The 23267-nt window shown below is 45.2% G+C and overlaps 1 protein-coding gene across 1 annotated transcript in view; it reads right to left on the bottom strand.

Moving 5' to 3' along the window:
* Nucleotides 1–4562: 4562 nt before the first annotated feature.
* Nucleotides 4563–23267, bottom strand: part of FOXK1 (forkhead box K1) — a 51828-nt gene continuing 33123 nt past the window's right edge. The window contains exons 3-9 of the mRNA XM_054180331.1: nucleotides 16667–16823; nucleotides 14792–14938; nucleotides 12831–13024; nucleotides 11540–11706; nucleotides 10557–10838; nucleotides 7298–7522; nucleotides 4563–5038 (exon numbers count right to left, since the gene is read on the bottom strand). Of these exons, the coding sequence (XP_054036306.1) occupies nucleotides 4818–5038; nucleotides 7298–7522; nucleotides 10557–10838; nucleotides 11540–11706; nucleotides 12831–13024; nucleotides 14792–14938; nucleotides 16667–16823 (1393 nt within the window). The 3' untranslated portion in view covers nucleotides 4563–4817. The remainder of the gene's footprint in view (nucleotides 5039–7297; nucleotides 7523–10556; nucleotides 10839–11539; nucleotides 11707–12830; nucleotides 13025–14791; nucleotides 14939–16666; nucleotides 16824–23267) is intronic.

A 23267-nucleotide genomic window follows, 5' to 3' on the forward strand; every position in this document is an offset into this window, starting at 1 on the left:
ACAAGACCACAACAATCTGATCTAGTTAGACTTGCTCACAACAGGAGATTATAGTAGAGACCTCCAAAGGTTACTTTCAGACCAAGTTATGCCGTATTTTTATGCAGCTGCAGCTGGCCAATGGCAGAAACAACAAACAGAGATGTGATCTCCCCTTACACTGCAGTTTTATGTGCTCTGTGCTTATCACAATGCTAAACTGTTTTAAATAATGGCCTAAACCTCAGAAACAAAGATGGGACAGCCAACCAGGTGAAATTTAATACTTACATGCAATAAGCTTGAAGAAACAGCTTTTGATTCTCTATGAAAAGGTACAGAACTATTGCTAGACTAAATCCTTGTCATCCAAGATCCTCAAACCTAGGATGGCAGTGAAACATCTCTCCTTTCACCCCACATTTTGACATTCATTTATACTCTGGCACACAGAGTGAGATCAAACATCTCACTGGGAAACCCTCTTGCTAACACAGATGGAAAGTTCTAACATCAATTTAACATCCCCCAGGGGTCAGTGAAAAGTGCTCCACACCATGTGAAAGCTCAGGTCAGTTGTTGCGGAGACACAGGTCCCCAGCCTGCTGTGCTGCAAGTTTTATTTTACTGCTGGCATTTCTCTACTGGCAAAGGAAAAAAAAGTTGAAGTTAACTCTGAGCAACAGTTCTAAGTCAGTACTGAAGACAGTTGCCTAAACCACATAAAAGAAGAGTCTACTCCCCTCAAAATCTGAAGCCAGACAATGACACTGATTGCAGAAGCACTGTTAAGGCTTTTTCCTCTTAAAAAGCTTTAACCTGTCTCTCAAAGCACACTCCTGAACAAGCTGTGCTCAACAGTAACATGTCTAAAACAACAGCATGAAAAACTACGTAGGGTAACCACACTGATCTTTCTCAGCCTGCTCTGGAACTCCATGCTTCCAAGAGGCATCCTTGAATCCTTGTGCAGAGCTTAATGTAAGGTGCTGCTCCCATCAGTGGATAAAAATGGCTGGATGTGCTACAGGGGACAGCATTAATAGCATGGAGGAGGGAGGAATACAGGAAGGAAAAGGAGTTGAAAAGAATACCTGAGCTAATCATGAACTTCAATGTTGTTCTCAGCACTGTGTTATCACTAAACCAAATTAAACTGATCTCACCGTAAAAAGCTTCCTGTATCACAAGAGACAAGGTCAAGACAACACAATAACTAAGGAATTCCAGTGGCATAAACCCAAGAACAACTGCACCCAGCTTTGAACTGAGGCAACAAAAGGTTCCTATGAACTGACTTTAATCAAAGCAAAATTTGTCTTTGCCACTGCCAAAGATGAAGACAGATCAACAGGGAACGGCAAAAAGTAAATTCACACATTCAGAACTTTGTTTTACTTTTCCCCTAGGTTTAAGTTCAAGCAGCTTAAATATTCAACATGCCTTGACTTTCCTTATACAGAGAGCAGAAGATTCAGTGAAGTCTCTTAACCCCTCTTCCCCCTTTTTAGACAATAAAAACAAGTTAAATGACCAATTTAAAATGATCCGAGTACCAGACATGACCATTGAGGGAAACATTTTCTATCTAGTTGCAGACTTAATTTTACCATCACATTAACTTTCATTCCTCTGCAGTGCTCAGAACTGAAAGCTTAGGGAATCAGGGCTAACATGTAAAAATAGTCAAGCAGTCTTCCAGACTCAGCTGTGTGTGGAAAGAATTCATCTGATGGCATGAAACAAGATGTCGCCATCTCATGTGTTCCAGATGCAGACCACATTGATCCACAGCTCTCAAGAGGAGCTAGTGAGAACTGTTATTTTAACTAGGATCAGGAAATGATATAGGCAAACTTACAAGGAAAAAGTTTCCAAGTGGCATGGCTGCTTCCTACAGTAGCAGGGAGCTGCAGCAGACTGAGAAAGCAAAAATCCCCTGATGGAGCAAACTGACAAGTTGCAGACACCTCAAGCAGAAGAAGTGAACAGATCAAAGATATTTGCTTATCCTCAACTGGCATTTTCAGCAGCAGGCATTGTGAGCCACAAAAGGAAGAGTGAGAAAGTGTTCTTCTGTTCACAATACTTAGGAGAGATCTATACCTGTAACCTGAGGATGGGCTTTCAAGAGGTATCTAGCAAGCAGCAGCTGGCATATGAGAACTGTCATTCAGCTGATGTACTTCTGTGGCGCTGGACTAGTTTACAGAAGTTCAGGGCCCAATTATTTAGACTTTCCAAGAGAAAAAGCAGCAGTAAAGAAAAACCCACAAGACCCTGGCAGCTTCACCCCCTGAACAGTATTCCATTGGTTGCTCATCTTGCACTGACTCACCCAACGTACTGGAAACCTCAAAGCTCCTCTGTTTCAAGAAAGCTTCCCAGCCTCAGGGCCGTTTCAGAGGCGTGCCTCTAGCTAAACCAGCAAGTAATGATTAATCACACAAGCTCTGCTGAACTTTCACTTGTTCATTCCTCCTTCAAGTCCCTTTTATTGAATTCTGGCTTTGACAGAGAACAGAGCTAAGCCCTGTGCTTTTCTGCTATGCCACACCCAGCCTTCCTAGCAAGAAAGGTGACAGCTGGAGGCCAGCCTGCCTCAGTTACTCTGTGGTCTGTAACACCCCTCCTTCACAAAACCATTTCAAAGTACTAAAATCCAATCACTAAACTTGTCACTAAAGGGACACATGCAAATTATGACAGCCTAGCTGTTGATAAATGAACTGTCCTGAATACCTTGTGGGCCTGTAACTGCTGAAGGTAACCACAAATCACGAGTCCAAGAAATTCTTTCCCTCTTTCAGAAATACTGCTCCCAAAACAATTGGCTTGAGACTAAAACATGGCTGGGTTTTATTCAAGTGGTGGGACTTGGCTATTGAACAGGATTTGGCAAAGAGGAAGGAAACCTAGAAGGGAACAAGTGATGCCAGCTGTTACCTTGTGGATTTCCTCCCCAGATTCCAGCAGACACTGAATGGCTGTGCCTTACCCCCTAATCCCCACAGACATACTGACAGGATCATTTACTGCACACTGGGGAAGTCTTTTTGAGACATTGTCTGCAGTGGGCTTGTCTCTCTGCTCTGGGAGAGCGTTGTCAGACCATGCAAGACAATGACCTGACAATAAATCAGGACAAATGGGAGACAACCTACCAAAGGCAGATCCTATCCCTCTTAAGTCTCTTTTGCCATTACCAGAGCTATGACATTTTCCTCAATTAAGAGATCTCTGCTGTGCTGCCAGAAGACACATTAACCAAGGTGACTGCAAACAGCCATAAACCCAAAGGCTGGAGGTATGCAGGGGTTGATTTGCCAGTCACAAGGCATCACAAGCACCCACTGTTTCATGTGGCTGAAGTGACTCAGAGCTGCTTTACTTGCAAGTCATACTTGTAGCATGTGAAAAGCCTGGAATACAGTCTGGGTAAGAGCCTCCTCCTACTGGCCAACCCAAATAGCCCTTGAGGGAAGAGAGATGGGAAAGGCAGCCAGGCAACGAAAGGAAACTCCAAATTCCTTTTGGAAAACCTGTTTAAAGAAATCCAGTGACTTTTGCCACATGGAAACTAAAAGGCCTCTTTTGCCTTGGTCTCTACACTCCTGCAGAATTTGTATTAAACACTGTTTGAAGCCTGCTGCCTCTCACCCCAGCTTTCAACCTCCCTCTAGGAACTACACAGCTTTGCAGTTAGCCATGGCAGAGGGTCAGTGACAGGGCTCCTACCTGGCCCTGATCTCCTGACCATTGTCCGTCTAGTTGAGGACTCCACTACCAACAGGAGGTGAAGGTGGACTGCTTTAGTGCAGAGGACCAAGTTCACAGAAACAGTGGCAATGTCTTCACCTACAGTGCTATTTTGAACAAAAACTGGTGCTCCAGCACAGGGTGTGATCAGACACACAGAGAACCTCTGGGAGACCCTTCCCCGTGTGATCTTCAGTCATCAGGATGCTTTGGCTGTTGTCCAGAGCAAGTGATGAATAATTGTAAGAAATCATTGAAGGTACAAAAGCCTTTGTTTTTAATATCTTTACAGGAACCAATTTAATACAGCTCCTCTGTCATCTTATTCTCCCTCAGAGGGAATGGAGAGAAATTGCATCTGGAAATCCAGGTGGCTGAGCCCTGTAACTCTTCCTCCTGAATCCCCAACATAAATAAACGTTCATTCATATTCAGGATTTTTCTGGTTTAACACACAAAACAATTTGCCTTTTTTTTCTTTAAGCTTGGTACCATGTTTCTTTAATGTTGCTGTTGTGAGATACTGCACCCATCTCTCAGCATCTGATTGCCTTAGGTGGCCTGTTTGCAAATGGTCCTACGGTTCAAAGCTCTGAGAAGCACAGGATTAAGGCATAGAAAATGAGGAGTTTTCTTTCCAGGGAGCAGATTGTATTTGTGTTACATTCCTTTAGATGCTGAACTGCAAATCCCATCCCCTTGGAGCCAAAAGGGGAAAAGACAGTTAAAAACATCCCAGCAGTCATACAATCAGTTGTCTGTAATTTTTCTTTTTTTTTTTTTTAATATTTAAAAAAAAAAAAAAAAGAGAGGGGGGTGGGGAAAACTATCCCAGAAGTAAGGACAGAAGAGAGTTCCAGAGATGGGTTCTTGGGAGGGATTTTCCATTCTTTTTGGCACCTTGTGATTCTAACAGCTGTTGTCCTCCCATTAAAAAGAAACTGACTTTAAAAAGAGCTCTTTATCCATGATGGTTTTTGAGCTGTTAGGGTTGTGGTTTGTTTTCTTTGAAAGCTGCTTTAGGGCTCTGGCCATCCCATGCCCACCCCACATCGCTCCAGCTCCTCCCACCGGGTTCTTCATTCACTGGTCGCCTGTCCTTGTGGCACTGTGGATGTGATGACTCCAGTTTGGGCTGGGACTGCTGCGCTGGACTCTTCTATCCGGGGTCTCTTGACTTCAGGTTCACTGGAAGTGGCTGCTGCTGTCTCTTCAGTCCCTGTCTCGCACACCCGGCTGACTACAACAGGAGTGGATGAGCTGGCCTGGGCTGCGAGAAGCTGCAATGGGTTTGTAAGAGCTGGCAAGCAGGACAAGAGAGGAAAAAGAATTAATGTGATGAAGCAGCAGAAGCGTTTGCTGTTCCAGAAAGCAAGAAAACAAAACACCACATGTAAATACATGATGGTTTCAAGCCCATTTTGAAGGGCTTGCTAGCCTTGTCCCTCCCTCTTCTCCCACAAGCTCAGCTTTGTGCAAGTTTACCAAATTAGTAACAGTCCCTTTCACAGGAGAACTTTCTTCTTCCTATCCACTGTCAAACAAGGCATTACCAGCTAAGCATCCACCTCCAGAAAGAGAGGTTCAATCCCCCATTAAAATCACAGCACATCTCCTGTCTGAGGGGTGGCAGTTCTCTGGTCACCTACAATCAAAACTTCTTGGAAGCTACAACACCCATGTGCTGTATCTTCAGTGTTGAGAGCATTCTTTAGCCCTGCTTGCACACTTGCCAGTCTGCTGGGAAGCTACATTAGAATCCAAACATCAAGTGTACTGGCATCTCACTTGTAAAAGGGGCAGGAAAATGTTTACTCCAGACAACCAAATGTGTTCCTATCAGAACACTGGAATTTCTGGCTCCCAGTCCAGTATTCCAGTACTGACAAAAGAACTCAGCCTCCCTCCCATTAATAAAAGTGGTGAGAAGAAAAGGACTATTTAAGTAGTGACCCTCTGTAAAAATGTCTACAATTCCTAGTTCCAGACAGAGAATGTGCTTACACACTGGCTTTGGCACACAACACTGCTCAGAAAACAAAACACATGCAGTTTTTGGAATCTACATCAATCAGAGAGTGAGCCAAAAGGGACTCAGGAGACAGCACATCCTCTGCCCTCCAGACTGATTTGCAAAGGATGGAATGACAGAACATTAGCGGTGTGTTCACTGCTAAGTGCGTCAAGAAAGGAGCCCTAGGATAAATAAACAAAGCAAAAAGAACAAAGGCCTTCAAAGCCCAGCAGCTTCTACCACAGCATGGGAAGAAGGCTGCACAGTATCAGGAGGATGAAGGGAAAAAAAAAAAAAAGAAAGCATGAGGGCACTCATCAATTACAGTTCAGTGATTCAGAGAACCTAAAGCATGCAGCTGAAGTCAACTTTGTACAGAGAAGTAAAGGCTCAGGCTCTGTTTTGTGAACCAGAACATTCACCGTCACAAAAAGCCCCACTCCTCAGATGCAACTGGAATGCTTTCCAGTTTGATGAGAACACTAGAAAAAAATTAGCTAGATTAGAGTATCTTAATACTGAAGTATAAAAACCTGTCTGATTCTACACAGACAGACGCTAATGCCGGGTAGCAGCAATCCATTTAATGTCTCGGTAAGCCAGCTGCATAAAAACCTTATCACTGTCAGTTTTTATTGATCCAATAACATTCTTGCAATTCAAGTGCAAGCCAGGTGGTAGTGCAAATGGTTGTGGCAGAACATCCTGTAGAAACATTCCTGCCTTCATGAAAGCCACCAAATCCCACCAGTGCCCTTGATTTCAAACACTCCCATAAGCAGCAGCCTGGCAGAGCAGAGGTGCTTCTCATCTCGATGAAGAGGGCTGTAGGAAACCTGGATATTATCCAGTCATCATCCTTAACTGAACAAAACCTGAAGGGCTGAGCAAGCAATAAGAGGAGGCTGCCAAGACATAGCTAGTAGGGCATTTGAAAAGTCAGGCTTGACAAGTGACTAGAACACATCCTGTACATAAAAAAATCCTACATCTATTCACCTGATAAAAGAGATCTTATTTCTCTCAGGCTCTAAGACCTTAAGAGGGGACAGTATGTTATTTTCCTAATACTCTATGGAGTCATATTTCACAAGATCTAAAGAGCACCATGGAAATGTTATTATTTGGCATGCTGAAAGCAAAGGCTGTTTGTCAGAAGAAAACAAATGAAAACAGGCTACACAAAAGAATCACTAACACTTGCAACAAGTAACCCTCAAAAGGTTATCAAAAAACCCTCTCAAAAGGAGAGGACAAGTAGTAATAAATACACAGCCAAGGACAAAGGAAAGACTGAACTTTCCAGAGGCAATGCTAGATAGCGAAACTCTGCCACTAGGGAAAAAGCAGACAGAGGTGGACAGAAGGATATCTGCCACTGACATTTCCAGCCACAGAAGCTGAAGAACTGGAATACCTCTGCAATTGGACACGTGGAATAACTTGATATATCCTAAGAAAAGAAAACCCTTGCAGCTGTACAACGACCCAAGTGCTAAGCTCAGAGAGCAGTCAAAGCCCCGAAAGCAAGGGGGAGAGGCCTACCGTAGGCGCTGCTGGCGATGCTGTTGGTGGGGATGGCGTGCTTCCCGTTCTGAGTGACGGCCCTCACGGGCAGCTGGTGCTGTCCAATGGCCACTGGAGCTGCCTGCTGAAGGATGGTGACTGTCTGGCCTGGAACCCCCTGTGCCATTTGACTGGCAACTGTCTGAATAACACGGCTGGCGGTGGGTATCGTGGCAAACGCAATCGTTGGCTTTTCATCCATGCCTGCTTAAGAGGAGAACACACAGCCATCAAGGAAGAAGTTCTTTACTACGAGGTTGGAACAGGTTGTCCAGGGAGGCGGAGGAGGCCCCCATGCCTGAAAACATTCAATATCAGGCTTGATGGGGCTCTGTGCTACGTGCTCTAGTTGAAGATGTCACTGCTCACTGCAGGGGGTTTGGACTAGATGACCTTTAAAGTTCCCTTCCAACCAAGTGGATTCTATTATTTCCCTACCCTGGCTTAACAGCAGGCTTTATTCTCATTAACATTTTAGCAGTGATACATTCCCTAGCCTCATGGGTGTGTGAGGTGCACAGGTGATGCTGCTCTGGCAGGAGGGTTGGACTAGATGATCTTTTGAGGTCCCCTCCAGCCCCTACCATTCTGTGATTCTGTGAAAAAACCTCAGCACCACAGAGGGTCAAGGATGAACATGTGAAAACACTAAAATGTTCTATCAAGATTTTTAAAAGCCCCACATTCTTCTTATAGCATAACCCATTCAGCCACAGAGAAAAATATCTACATTATAAACTTGACCCTCTGTCCTAAACAGGCATCATCTTCCTTATTGGCACATTACAGCTCTTATATGGACAGCAGTCACTGCAAATCTCATAGCTCACTTTGTAATTACAGGCAGATTGGCCCGAGTCTCAATACCACACAGCAGGAGCAGGCATTAAGATCTTAAACAATGCCTGGAGCAAAGAGTCTGCAACAGCTTGCTGTCAGGGCTGCACATAGGTTGATTTACAAGGAGGTCTTACAGTTTTGTCAGCTGTGCAAGTATAGGAAGAAACAAGGAGGGAGTCAAAAAAACTGAGTAGGAGGAGGAGGGTTGAGCTCCTGAACAGAGAGAACTGCTTGAGAGCACTCAGCCACTTATCTCACTGCCCAGGACAAGTGAGAGGTCAACGTAACAGGACAGCCTTCTGCTGGGCATGCAGGAAAGGAGACTACTCTTCTCTTCCAAGGCCTCTGAGCGTCTCATAGAGGAGGCAAGCAGGAAGCACAAACTCATTACTCCTGCAGGAAGAGAAGGCTTCTCCCATTTTAAGATTAGTAGACAGCAAGAGTGGAGTTAGATGGGACATAAGCATTGAGCTTACCTGAAGGCAAGGTGATGGTAAGCAGGGAGAGAAAAGGCAAGGAAAGCAGGAAGATTAGGAAGGAAAATAGAGAAACCAGGAAGAACAAAGGGAAAATACTATGAGTGGGAGTGAGAGAGGAACAAATAGGGAAAGAACAAGTGACAACAAGAACTAGTGAATGAAAGAAGGGGGCAGCTGCCAGATAGGCAGCTGCAACTGTTCGTACTTCAGGAACATGTATGGGATCCAGACAGGAATTTGTAGAGAATGCAAGTGAAACTCAAGCAAGATTACCAGTGCTGAACTAAAAATGCCAGTGGTCCTGCTGCTGTGCTAGGGGAAGGTTTTTGTCTTCCCCCACCCCCCTCCTCTTAGAGACCACTGCCTCAGTGCCCACATAAAAGCAATCAGAAGAACTAGTCTTACTGCTGGCACAACACCCATCTGTGCTGTAGCACCAAGCTCTTCTGAAATGGCAAGCAGACAAGGTGGTGTCTAGATTACAGCAAGAGAACATTTAACTCAATAAATCCCCCAAGGCTGGAATTTCCATCTTAGGGAAAAAAAAAAAGAGACCTTTGTTGTAACTGGTTTTTGAAGATTGCTTTAATGGGGCACTGGCTGCACTTCCAGAAGCACATGCTTTCCTCTAGGAATCCAGGCCTGTGAAAAAGAAGGGCTCAACCATTTCTTTACAAGGCCATTCAGAAGCAGACAGTTTCAGCCTTTCCTAGGCCATCTCTTTTGGCTAGGAAAAAAAAAGGCACACTTCCCTAGCACATCCAGCTGACCAATACACAGGCATAACATTTGATATTGGGGATAACAGAAGCATTTCAAGTAGTCCATGTTTTAGCAGCCTCCAAAGTGTGTTGAGAATTGTTTGTCACAGGAGACAAGGGAGCACAGTTGTCCTGCTCCCACGTGGAGACAAGTGGATGAATACTTCTTTGGTTTAAGTTTTACCTGGAGAAACATCTTTTATTAAGGGGTAAGCACCTGTGGTAGTTTTAGGCTGTGCCTTGAAAATTTTCCAGAGATCTTGAACAGAGAGTGGCAGAATGTAAATAAAGCACCATTGGATGTAAAAGAGGAAACTAATGATAAATTCTAAATGATTCCATCAGACAGGTACCAAACAAAAGCTAGATATGTAAACTAACTTTCTCTCTTTACAGTTTCCTCTACTTGTGCTCTTCACTTCCTCACTCTACTAACTTGTGCTTCTGCGGGCTTTTGCTGACCTTGAATGCATTCTTGTTGTGGCTGAGTATTAACAAACACCTCTCTGCTCTTTCTCTTGTCCTGTGTACATGGGGGTAGGGAAGGGAGCAGGGTGGGGGAAGCTATTAGTAGCCCCTGGTTTGTCCAGAGGTGTTCTTGTGCTGTTTATAAATTGTATGTATATGTAAATATTGTATATTCCAGGCTGGATGTGGCTCTGAGCAACCTGCTCCCAAGGCAGGGGGGTTGGAACTAGAAGAAGTTCTTCACAGAAATAGTTATTTGCCATTGGAATGGGCTGCCCAGGGAGGTGGTGGAGTCATCATCACTGAAGGTGTTTAGGAAGAGACTTGATGGGGTGCTTGGTGCCATGGTTTAGTTGATTACATAGTGTTGGGTGATAGGTTGGACTTGATGACCTCAAAGGTCTCTTCCAACCTGCTTTAGCCTATCCTATCCTATCCCATCCTATCCTTGAGGTCCCTTCCAACGCTGTCAGTTGTATGACTCTATATTTTGTACAGATTCATTGCATTTAATTTTAGATTGTAGTTCTGCTTGTAAATACAGCTTCATTTGCTGAGCTGGTCTGGCCTGGCAATTTTATCTTGGGGGGAATTTTCAACCCACCCCAGAACCCAATGTGTGAAACAGCGTTTGACCACCCACAATCCTGCTCAAGATTAGAAGAGTAGGAAAGGAGAGGAAGAAGCTACCTCGATGGTCACCAGCTAAGTCCAACACCGCCCCTGCAGCTTCATGAGCTCCTCCTGCCGTGCCCTGGTTTGTGAGGATGTATCCGTTGGCAGAGTTTGCAGAGGAGGTCACAACTCGGACCATGGTAACAGTGGGAGCTTGCTGAACCACGTGAATGGCGTGGCAGGGAGGCTGTTGGGAAGTCACTATTGACGCTGGCATGTACGCCACTGGCTTTGCCACCAGGGTAGATGTTCGTGGAGGAACAGCCATGATCACCGGCTGGGCACTGACTGGAGATCCTGAACGCAGGAGAGGAGCAGACATTAGCAGGAGAGGCAAAAAGGCTTCCATTCATCTCACATGCACACTTCCAATCTGCAGGACTCAGACCTTCAGTGTTGGCAGAAGTGGAGTGAGGAACAAACACTAGGGGTTCAAAAATACTCTTCCCTTTCCTAACTTACCAAATCCTTGCCTTCTATCTCAGCACATTTCTGTGGTCAAAAGTACACACACACACACAAAAAAAGCTTTATCTAATGAGCTTTGCCTTCCAACCTCACCAGGAACACCCTATACATCAGGCCAGTTACAGCACAGCTGACAAGCAGATATTTAACAGGGCTGAACAAATTACCAAAGCCTTGGCCACAGCACCAGAACTCTGCATAGCCAAGCTGATCTTATCCAGAAGACTGGAAAAATCAGTGTGAGCAAGCTACACACTGCCACGGCTACTGTGCTGCCAGTTCTTTAGATCCACCTAGTTCAAGGTTAGCTCACGTGTTTCTTCACATTCCTTTATCTCCTGCCCACCCATCCAAAGAGTAGTGAGAAAAATGGTCTGAAGCTGCATATGCATCATTAGTCTCTAACAATGGAGTGGAAAAGGAACCTATATATTCCTCTAACACACTGGCAGAAGCACTCCTGCAGTGTCCCCAGCGTGGCACTTGGTGCCAACAAGCAGCCACCCTTCTGTGAAACAAGAGCTACTCACCAGGTGCACTCTGTGAATACCGATACTCTGGAACTGAGGCTAACTTTGACCCAAAGTCATGGTCGTGTGGAATGGGTGAGCCCTCCCGTGACAGGCACTCTGGAGTCTGTAGGCCACTAGAGTGAGGGGACAGCAGGCCAGGGTGAGTAGGGGAGGCAGGAGCACTCCTGAAACACCAGAAGGTAGTGTTGGTAAACGTAGGTGCATTTTGACCACAAGACAGCAGCAGAGACCATGAGATACAGTTAGTACAGGATTCTCTAGCAGGAGGACAGCCTTTCTTCCACACCACCCACTACAGCCTCACTGAGAGGAGCTGAAAGCCCCACAATAGCCCCACAGATGCTCTAGCACCAAATACTACCATGTTACTCCTGACTGAAGGAAATGAGACCCTTCAGATTGGTTTAACATTTCATTTTACGACCCATTGCTGGCTCTGAGTGCCTCAGGTTCAGATCAGTTCAATAATTTCAGTCCATCCTCAAAGGATCTTAGTAATGAGGAGAGGAAGAGAAAAAAGATGCAAGGGTCTGGCCCCATATATGCTCATAGAACAATTGCTCCCCCTTCTCATTGCTTCCCTCACCAACCACTTTGTTCCCACCTCTGGTCCCACGTAGCCAAACACATGAGGAATTAAACACTTCTTTAGTGACAAAGGAGAGAAAAGCTGAGCAGCTGAAAACCTCTCCTGTTTCCCTGCCTGTTTTAACAGAAAATAAGAGGTGTGGGAGGAATGCTACAAGAAACTGCTGCAGCTAACGCTGAAATGCAAGTCCTATCCTCAGAGCCACAGGGCTTGGAGAAAGCTGTCGCTGCACACAGGTCCTCTTTTGCACTTACACCGCTGACTGGAGCGGCTACGCTGAGCTGAACGTTGCTGCACTGCTGACAATCGTGATCAACCTGATCTTCCCTATAGGAGAGGGTTTTAAATACCACAAGATTTATTCCCACTATGATCTAATCCACATCTAAACACAGCTTTCCTGAAATGTGAGATTGGCATCTAAAACCACTCACTCTAGTGATAACTGCTCTGAATCCCTTTGAAGTGGTGCCAAAACCTATCTGCTATTTGATGCAGTTCTGTAGGTTGGGTCTGGATTAATTTTTTTCCTGTAAACACTTCAGAAGTCAGAACAATCTTCACATGACGCCTCAGGACTAATTGCATTACCTCTCAAACCATAAACACAAGTGAAGTTTGCTCACTGGACTTCAGGAGAGGTTTGCTTGCTTTCTTTGCGAGGCGTTTGGCACAGAGATTAGAGGAGGCTGAAGTTACCTGGAGGACAGAGGCCCAAAAGGTGTTCGGAAGCAGGACACTCCTCTTTGCCTTCGTTTCCTAAACGCTTGCTCTACTAGTTTGGCTTCAGAGGCAGGGTCGATTCGCCAAAAGGAGCCCTTGCCAGGCTCCTCCTGGGAGCGTGGGACTTTAATAAAATAGCGGTTCAAGGAGAGGTTGTGCCGAATGGAATTCTGCAGGGAGCAGGGGAACGAGATGATTATTTTGTCAGGAGGAAGCACGTAACAAAGGCCAAGGGGGGGTGCCACACAGCTTGGGAAAATAAAACCCCTGCCACCAGGAGAGGTGCTGAAGACACAAACAAGTCACTCAACTCACACAGCTCCAAAGCCAGAGGAGAACTGCAAGAGAAGAGCTGGGGAAACGTGTCAGTTTCTACCAACAATGCTGAAAGCCTGTTTCGCTTGGTCCTACCCCATCACTTCGATACATTGGAGCCAGGCAGTGCAGTGACTCCTCTGTGGAAAGCAATGAAAGCAGAGCTTTTTGCTGAGGCAGGGGGAAATCACTCTAAACCACATCAGAACTCTCTCAGAAGACAGGCTTTATTCCAGGCAAGTGGAAAAAACTGCCTGAGCCTGTGCTAACTGCTTACCTGCCAGATGATTACCGGAGTGCCCAAACATGCCCTAGAGGACGCTGTACCTCATGGCAACTGCAATGCAAGCCAGCCAACGTGCCCTCAGACAGCTATCTCTGAGAAGAATCCACTACCTGTGTAGCACTAGGCTAGCACAGCATGGCTCTCCAGAGTTGACAAGGCTATTGATCCTTTACACTGAAAAAGCCCACCTCTTGCTGGCTGTAACTCTGTCTTTTGGGACATGGGAAAGGCTCAGCAAGCCCAGGTGTGCACAAACCCATTCCTCTTCCACTTTCAAAACAGAACAAGAGCTTCTGTAGCAGCTTCAGATGAGCTCTTCACTAGTGAATGAAGCTTTACAATGCTACTGGGAGGGGAGGGTAAGGGTAAAAGACAACTTGACTCTCTACTGAAATGTAGCTCTCTTTGAAGCAGGACACAGCAACTGGTTTGCAAAGCCCAATTCTGCTGAGCAGGTTAAGGCAGGAAGTGAATTCCACAATTAATTAGAACTGCAGGGAAAAGCCAGGGAGGCAGAAATGTATTTATTCCAACTGCACTCAAAGTGCACCAAGCAGCTCTGCTCCTGCCAGTTGATCACAACACAATCAGCAGCTGTGAGAGGCTTTCCAGCTGCATTAGTGTATTATATTCAAATGACAACACCCATTTAAAAGGTGTGATGCCAAGAAAAAGCCTGAAAGCAGGTGGAGCTGAGGTTTCTTGAACTTTGAAAACAGCCCTCAAGTGAACATTTAAGCTTGATTTAGCATGTGTTAACTACATCCAAGCTCTCCTATGAAGCTGGTCAGATTTCCTTCAATACCACAAGGAAGGCACAGACTCATAGTTTCCCAAGTTCTCATTCTGAGACTCAAAATTTGCCAGCTGTAACTTGAACAATGCACTGCGGAAACAAACCAATTGTGATTGGAAGTTATTTTAATTAAAAACTGAGCCTCAGTTTTAGGCTGGACATCATCTGCTTGGATGGATCATACCAAACAGAGACAAGGTGGAGGATTAGGGAAGATTCAGGCAAGTATCTGGACAGAGGAGTAACCGACAGCAAGGATGTGGAAGAATAAAACCAAGCAGAAATGAAAGACACATGACTACAGCACTAGAAAGGTTTCAGAGGCCAGAGAGCCCAATGCTAACACACTGCATTGCCCTAGAAAGCATTTTAAAACACCAAACTCATCACCCACAAACAAAGTAGTTACGTTAAACAAATTCACTCTGGGAACAGTCAAAGCAGCTCTATTCCCAGTGCCCCAAACCTTTAATAAATGCATTTCAATGCAGATAAACCCTCTCAAAGTAGTTTAAAAGCTTGTCAGTATCCAGAACTCACCTGCCAGCCTTTGTCAGCAGTCCTGTAATATGGATAATGCTTGGTAATGTGGGCATAGATTCCACTTAGTGTTAATTGTCTGTCCTGTGCTGAAGATATAGCCTGCACAATTAGCTGAGCGTAAGAATAGGGTGGCTTGGACTCATCCTAAGGAAGAAAGAGCAAACAGAAGTTTAGTCACTATAGGGAATTCCTACACTAGAGTGTACCAGCAATCCAAACTAAAAACCACATTGGGCTGTAGTTTCCACAGATACTAAGAGAGCATCAGGGGCAAAGAAGAGCAGCAGCATCCTCTTCCCTTTCACACCTCTTTTAGAACTGCCAGCTCCCAAATTTAGCACAACCATGTGTGTGCAAAGAGGACTACAGGACTGAGCCAGATAGTTTAATCTCCTTCCCCCTCCCCAGAAACACACACAAAAAGCTAACTTCAGTCAGATTCTGTTTCACACTGGATTTACCACACGAGCTTACACCAGGCACACGGAACAGGGTAAGAACAGGCAACTGGAAGCAGACTTAGGAGGTGCAGGGAACAGTCACTGCAAACGAAAGCCTTGATTCTGCCCAGCTGCAACTACACTTTGTTAGAAAGGTTTCATGCAAGCATGCTATCAGCTCTCCTCCCAGCAACAAGCCCAATATGAAACTTGAGCCTTTCCCTTCCCCTCTCCAGCAGGATTTGTTTCATTCTAGGAACTTTAATTTGTTTGCCAGATCTTGTATTCCCAGCTCTTCATGTTACTCCATCAAGAACAGCCCTTCTTGTCTCAAGGGAGAATTCAATGTACAAAAAAATGCCATTTAGTGCTGTGCTCCTCCACCCAATCCCAAATCAGGTGGTTTTGGAGCTAAACCTCTAACTTTGATCTGAAGATCAGCTCACCAAAATTAAATTTTAGCATTATAACTAAGTTAGTTTTTAATCTGAATCCCATTTGCTACTCTCCTCATTTAGTGCCTGCTTGACAGGCCTTTGTGTTTGTTTTAAAGTCAGACTACAGATTTCTAATGACAAGGATCTGGTTTCCTTCCTTGCTTCCCTTTTCTCCAACTTGTGTTTTGCAAGACCCCACTCAATTAAAAGGAGAAAAGAGGGCTCAGAATGTTGATGCAACTCTTTAGAGGGTCTTGATTTATCAAACAAAAAGATATTATTCTTGCTTACCCATTTTTGTGAATAACTGGAATGCATTTTGGGCAGCTAAGCAAGCAGATTCACCATCATAGAATCAATAAGGTTGGAAGAGACCTCAGAGATCATCAAGTCCAACCTGTCACCCAGCACCTCATGATTTCTAAACCATGGCACCAAGTGCCACGTTCAATCCCCTCTTGAACACCTCCAGGGATGGTGACTCCACCACCTCCTTGAGCAGCACATTCCAATGGCTAACAACTCTCTCTGTGAAGAACTTTCTCCTCACCTCAAGCCTAAACTTCCCCTGGCACAGTGTGAGACTGTGTCCTCTTGTTCTGGTGCTGGTTGCCTGGGAGAAGAGACCAAACCCCACCTGGTTACAATCACCCTTCAGGTAGTTGTAGACAGCAATAAGGTCTCCCCTGATCCTCCTCTTCTCCAGGCTAAGCAACCCCAGCTTCCTCAGCCTCTCCTTGTAGGGCTTATGCTCAAGGCCTCTCCCCAGCCTCGCTGCCCTTCTCTGGACATGTTCAAGAGTCTCAAACACTAACACTAGTATGAGGCTAGTTTGAAGGCACGGTCTCAACCCCCTGGAGGATACTGTATACAATGTCCTTATGGCCAGGGCATTCTTAGCCCCCTTTTAACTGTATCCAGCACTGGCAATAAACTGCCAGGTCTTAATAACCCTCCCAGTGAGCACGGCCGGGTAAAGTAATGTTTCTGTGAACCTTTGGGCTGTCCCCGCCAGATGCATCTGCCTGCTGTTCTGATGCTGCTTTTGCAGCATACTCTGCTGCCAGCTGCAGATCCGAGGTAATGTTGTGAACAAAACGATATCCTGAGGATCCAGCACCACGTGGACTGGCCGGGCAAGAGTTGGGAACACTGTAGACACAAAAAAGGAAACACAGTTATTCATGATTTCATTTATTAGCAAGGCACACACTTCTTACTCTCTAAGGTACAGTGAAGCTCACAGGTCACAGAAGCAGGTAGGCACTGGACTTACTTTTGTCCCTGTGGCTTATCCAAAGCTGAGAGAGACTGAGAAAAAAAGGAGTAAGAGATAAAATTGGATTTTCTAGGAAATCCTGACACCTGCCACACACACACTTTCTGCAACCACAAGACAGAAGAGTCTCAAAGTATTCAACAGCTCCTCTGTGTTCAGGGAAGCACTGAAAACAATGCAGAACTTAAACCAACATGCACTGTGTCAGGGATGAATGCTTTACTAAATAAACAGCTTGCTATTGTAACTGGTGAACAAAGACTACTCCACTCTCCTTGTACCACAGGTAATGTTCAATCCTCACAGATACAGGCTATGCTCTTTTACATCAGAGTTCAAGCCCCCAGCACTGGCATTTGCTGTGAAAGTCCCTGTCTAACACAACACTTGAACTTTGGAAGATCACATCCTGCCAAACAAGCCAGAGAGAAGTATTTCCTGGATTCACCAGCACAAAAATGCAGCTATCAAAAAGGAGCTGCAATCACTAGACTGCAACACAGAAGGTAGCTCAACTCATCAGCTTGTGGGAAGAAGACACTATTCAGAGTCCCAGGGCCACCACAAGATGGCATGACAGGAACAGCTACCGAGAAGGACAGCCCTGCTAAAGCCGATCAAAGGCTGCACAAGCAAATAAAAGGTGGCTGCAATTTGCAGCAGCGCTCAGGCACACAGAAGTGAATGCTGCGAGATGAGATCTAATCAGAAAGGCTTGTCCGGGGGTCACACATCTTTGATTTACAGGGTGAAAGGATAGGAGAAGAGGGATGATCTGGGAATTGTCTGTCTCTGTTCAGTGCTGTCCAGCATCCAAGGGTGCCACACCAGAGCAGCAGGACAGAGCTGAATCCCAGGATGACATGTGTCTTCTGCAGAAGAGCAGAAAAACAGTGAACAAGAAAGCAAAACAATACACAGAAGATTTACATAGCCAAGCAAGCAGTTCAAATTGTATGAGAAGATGCAAATTGAAGCCCACAGTTGGGAACTACAGAGTTCAGTAAAACTGGCACAAACAATCGTACAGCAGTGCTAACCCTGCCACAAATAAACACAGTCACTGATGCTCAGCGAGTGCTCTGCTAACTGCTGCTCAAAACAACCCCCAGAACTTGGCCCCTTCCTCAAAAAGGTGACTGGTTAAACAGCTACCCCCACAAGCACCTACACACAGTGGCCAGCCTTTGTTTGCTCACTGGGCACAAGCACTCTGACAGGGGAAGGAATGACCTGTTTCTTAGCAGGGTCCAGCCTGTAAACTGAGAAGTGCTGCTTCTCCTTGTGGCGTCTTTGCAAATGGCTGCAGCGCTGAGCTCAGCACAACACAGACTGGTTTCTTTCAGAAGGGAATTACAGGATGTGGGGGGGAAACCAGGGGAGAGGGAAAAGGCAACAGAAAATATTCAGCCACAACAAACCCTTGCAGTAGGAAACAGAACCTCGCCCATCGCCTCCATACCAGCCATGCAAAGCCTTGTACAGCACCCGGTAACCCTTTCAGCACCCACCCATAGTCCCTGGCATTAATGGGTGATGCTCTTCAGAAGTGCAGCAGGAGGTGAAGCTTCCAGGAGATGCAAAGCATCTAACTGTTGATGAGCCCCTATGTGTACATCTCCTTCTGCCAGAGATAAAGGCATTTCGTACCTAGGCTTTCAAAAGGCAGAAACCTGTTTGTGCAGGAAAATGAATCAAAGTTTGCTCTTACACGCTTTGAGCTTGCTTTGGAAGTGGCTAATGCTAAACCACAGAAGACACTCTTGATGTCTTAGTATCCACATGGGGAGCTGGTGTGAATTTAATTATTCTGCTGTCATTTTTCAATAGCTCCTCCACATACACACTTCTCACACTGTGTAGATAATTACAAACGAAAAGCCATTTTCATACATGAAACAATGACAAACCAAAAACACAGCCACTCTTTTTATCTTTGTGCCTGGCACTCCAGCAATTATTGTAACACAAGGACTAGGAATGGAACAGGATGAAACAGAGCTTTCTGATTTTGTTCTTCAGCTGCAAAAACACACAAACAGCAAATCACAGAGCTGCAGCCAAAAAAATCAGGTCAAAGATATGGAAGAGGAAAAAAAAAGTTCTTCAGTATTTCTCTGCCTTTACTTTTGTTTAAATAAACAAACCTACTCTACTGGTGTGGCTTCAAAGACTGTCCCATGCAGTTCAGATAAAAGAATTGATTAATGTTTTCGTGATCAGCAGAGGAAGTAGTCAGGTTTCTTTGCTTGTTCAAATTTTAGCTTCTGAGGCTGATAATGAGTCTGAAGTATGGTTTCTTGACCCTCCCCTGCCTTAAAAAAAAAAGAAACAAAAGGAGAAATCACAGCCTGGCAGGGTAAAGGTTCTGTTGAGCATTGACCAAGCCCCTCCAACCTCAAGCACTGTCAGCTTTCAGAAAAGCCAGCCTCTCCCAGTAGACAGACACCAATGAACATGATAGTCCCCTAAATAGGATAGGATAGACCAGACCAGACCAGACCAGGTTGGAAAAGACCTTTGAGATCATTGAGTCCAACCTATCATCCAACATTATCTAATCAACTAAATCATAGCACCAAGCACCCCATCCAGTCTCTTCCTAAACACCTCCAGTGATGGTGACCCTACCACCTCCCTGGGCAGCACATTGCAATGGCCAATCTCTTTTTCTATGAAGAATTTCTTCCTAACATCCAGCCTAAACCTCCCCTGGTGCAGCTTGAGGCTGTGCCCTCTTGTTCTGGTGCTGGCTGCTCGGGAGAAGAGACCAACCCCTATCTGGCTACAACCTCCCTTCAGGTATCTGTAGACAGCAATAAGGCCTCCCCTGAGCCTCCTCTTCTCCAGGCTAAGCAACCCCAGCTACCTAAAAGAAACATCTGTAGCCAAAGACTTGGAAAGAGAACTTTTATCCAGGTAGATCTGCCCCTTCCAGACTGGAACAATGGTCACATCAAGAGACATGGGTAAAGAACTAATACCACAAACTTCTAGCCACTCCATGCAGAGAGACATGGTAACACACACACAAAGTGTCCAAGCTCTCAGTCAACCATCAGAGAGCACTTCTGAGGGAAGGGAGAAAGAGCTGACAAGTGGAAAAAACAAGGAGACACAATCTGTTCCACTAAGTCCCCATGGAACAGAAGGAGTGAAGAAACAGTTTTACTAAAAATACCTCTTCTGAGGGTTAAGTTAAAATTAAACATTAATGCAGTCAAAAGAAAACAAGCAAACACAATGCAGTGACATCAGTTTCCTGGAGTTCCTGGAATTCTCCTTGCCACCCAGAGCTGGGGATGCTTGCATGCACTCACACCTCCTTTAAGAACGTTATGGAACAAAGAGGTTTCTCTGCTTGCAAACACCTATTTGTGCTATAAACCACAAATGAGATGTGGGGACAGCAATTACTATTAGTTGGATATTAATACTGCATTGATATTTGGTGATAACTTGATCCATTTTGATACTATAACCTTCTACTGAGAAAGACATAGCTAGGTCTGCAATTCCACCCATCTCTCAGACCCCCTGACTCGCTGCTGGGATTCATGCCTTCTCTCTGTGCAGGCAATCCTGGCTTACAAGCTATACAAACTAACTTGAGCTAAGCTTGTCTGTTATGGAAGGAAGCATTCTGTAATCAAGTGGTTTATACTGTTGGAAGACTCAGAGAGCACACAGACAAACCATCTGCAGTTGAAGGAGTTGGGGCTGTTCAGTCTGGAGAAGGGAAGGTTCCGAGGTGACATAATTGTGGCCTTCTAGTATCTGAAGGGGGCTGGGGAGGGACTTCTCAGGATCTCAGGTGGTGATAAGACTAGGGGGAATGGAGTGAAGCCGGAGGTGGGGAGATTCAGACTGGATGTAAGGAGGAAGTTCTTCACCATGAGAGTGGTGAGGCCCTGGAATGGGTTGTCCAGGGAGGTGGTTGGGGCGTTGTCCCTGGAGGTGTTTAAGGCCAGGCTGGATGAGGCTCTGGCCAGCCTGATCTAGTGTGGGGTGTCCCTGCCCATGGCAGGGGGGTTGGAACTAGATGATCCTTGTGGTCCCTTCTAACCCTGACTGATTCTATGATACTTATCTGGTATCTAAATTCTACGGCACCATGGCTAATGCCCCAAGTCCCCGAGATCTTTGATACCACTGCAGATTCAGCATCTCAACTGGAAACACTGACTGCAGGCAGGCAGTGAGCTGCAGTTCCCCAAATACCAGGCTGAGACTCAGCTTTCGACTCAGACTACAACCACGTGCTGAATCACATCAGCCCTCTGCAGCACGTTCTCCATTTAACACTTCACCCTTCTTCAGCCTCGAGGCCAGAAAGAGGAGGACTGAATGCAGTGCCTGCAACACACTCACCCGTGTAAGGAGCAGGATGTCTTTTAAACACAGCACTGAACTTCTGGCTATTGAAAATGAAACAGGTCTTTGTAGCATCACTTTCAACTCTTGCCAAAAGGAATCTAGTCTCTTGAGCTCAAAGCACTTTCTAGCAACAACTAAATCTATCAACACCAGCTATGGGAGAGCATGTCCAACTTACTGCTGCAACGTCCAAAAGCAGTTTGTTTTAAAGAATCACAGTGCAAAAAGAAGATGTACCACACTGTGTGTGTGGTGTGCCCACACCCAGGATGCTGTCAATTACTTGCCTCTTATTTCAAAACATTGAAGGATGAAGCAGAGCCAGAGAGGGTACTGACAAGGATAACTAGGACAATCACAGGTATGGAGCAGATTCCATATAGGAAACAAATAGTTTAAGACAGAAGCTGAGGAGCAAGGGGACTGAGCCTATAAAAACAAAGCCAAGAGGAGGTGTTCAGCTCCTGGCCTCTTGAAACAGAAGATAGGGTAGCACACAAAATGAAACTCAGCATGTCCAAAACACCAGACAGTGCTTCTACACTTGTAGTGACACTGCTGTAAGACAGGGCTGATGACAAAAGTCTGTGTCAATGCAAGAAGTCTTGGGGAAAGGAAGAAGACAGGGAATCCATCAAGGGCTTTATGAGACATGGTCAGGAAGTCCCTGCTCCTGATCCAAGAAAATGGTGGGGGCAGACTGCAAGTAAGTTAGCATTACTCAGTATTTTTTTGTGTTCTTGCATTACCCCAAAGACATCCATCTGAGGCAGAATACTGGTGCAGAGGGATTTGCTGCCTGAGCACATATGAGATTATGTAAAACACTCTAAGATTCCCTCAATCCTGGCCACAGACTGGAGGAAAAACAAACAAACAACAACAAGAACAACAAACCCCCCATGAATCAGCCAGTGGTTAAATGGTTTATTTATGGTCACATTACAAGTCTATGAACAAGCTGGGAACACAAACACTTCCAAACTCCAGTGCCAGTTTCCCCAGAAGGAGAGGCAGTACAAGAATGCAGGAAAGGGGCCTCATTACTGAATTTCATTCCTTTCTGGAAGAAAGGTATCTGTAGGGATCAAGCTATAGAGGCTTAACATAAGCCAGGTATATGGATAGAGCACCTATCCCCTCTATGATGAAGAGGAAAGATTACCTGGGATCTCACATACCATTGCTCACCTGCATTGGAATCTGCATTGCTAAAGAGGAAAAAGAAAATAAAAGTAATAATAATAATAATAATAATAATAATAATAATAATAATAATAATAATAATAATAATAATAATAATAATAATCATAATAATAATAATAATAATAATAAAACAAATAAAATCTATTTCCAGCTTTGTGGCTTAAGGTGAGGAGAAAGTTCTTCAGAGAGAGAGTTGTTAGCCACTGGAATGGGCTGCCCAGGGAGGTGGTGGAGTCACTGTCCCTGGAGGTGCTCAAGAGGGGACTGGATGTGGCACTTGGTGCCATGGTTTAGCAGTCATGAGGTGCTGGGTGACAGGTTGGACTTGATGATCTCTGAGGTCTTTTCCAACCTTATTGATTCTGTGATTCTATGGTGAGCAGTGCCTCTGCAGAACATCTGGGTGCACATCTGTGAAGCAGGTACAAGACACATAGCAGGGATAAATGTTGCGACCTTGGCAGCACTGCCAATGCACAGATTCCTGTCCAAATAGGCAATTTTTCTGAAGGCCCTCTGGAGTACAAAGGAAGAATCCCTGCTCCTGACATCTTCGCCACTCTCCTCCTCAAACACAAATTGGAGGTGTGTGGCCCTGCGCGGGAGGACTATGGTTAGAGAAATGCCACAATCCTCAGACTGCCTCTACATCCCCTTTCAGGAGGCTACAAAAAGGGGCACTGAAAGATCCAGGGATGCTTTTTATGTGCAATAGGTAAGAATCAGGTCAAAGT

This window comes from Dryobates pubescens, chromosome 4 (genome assembly GCF_014839835.1).
Source record: "Dryobates pubescens isolate bDryPub1 chromosome 4, bDryPub1.pri, whole genome shotgun sequence".
NCBI lineage: Eukaryota > Metazoa > Chordata > Aves > Piciformes > Picidae > Dryobates > Dryobates pubescens.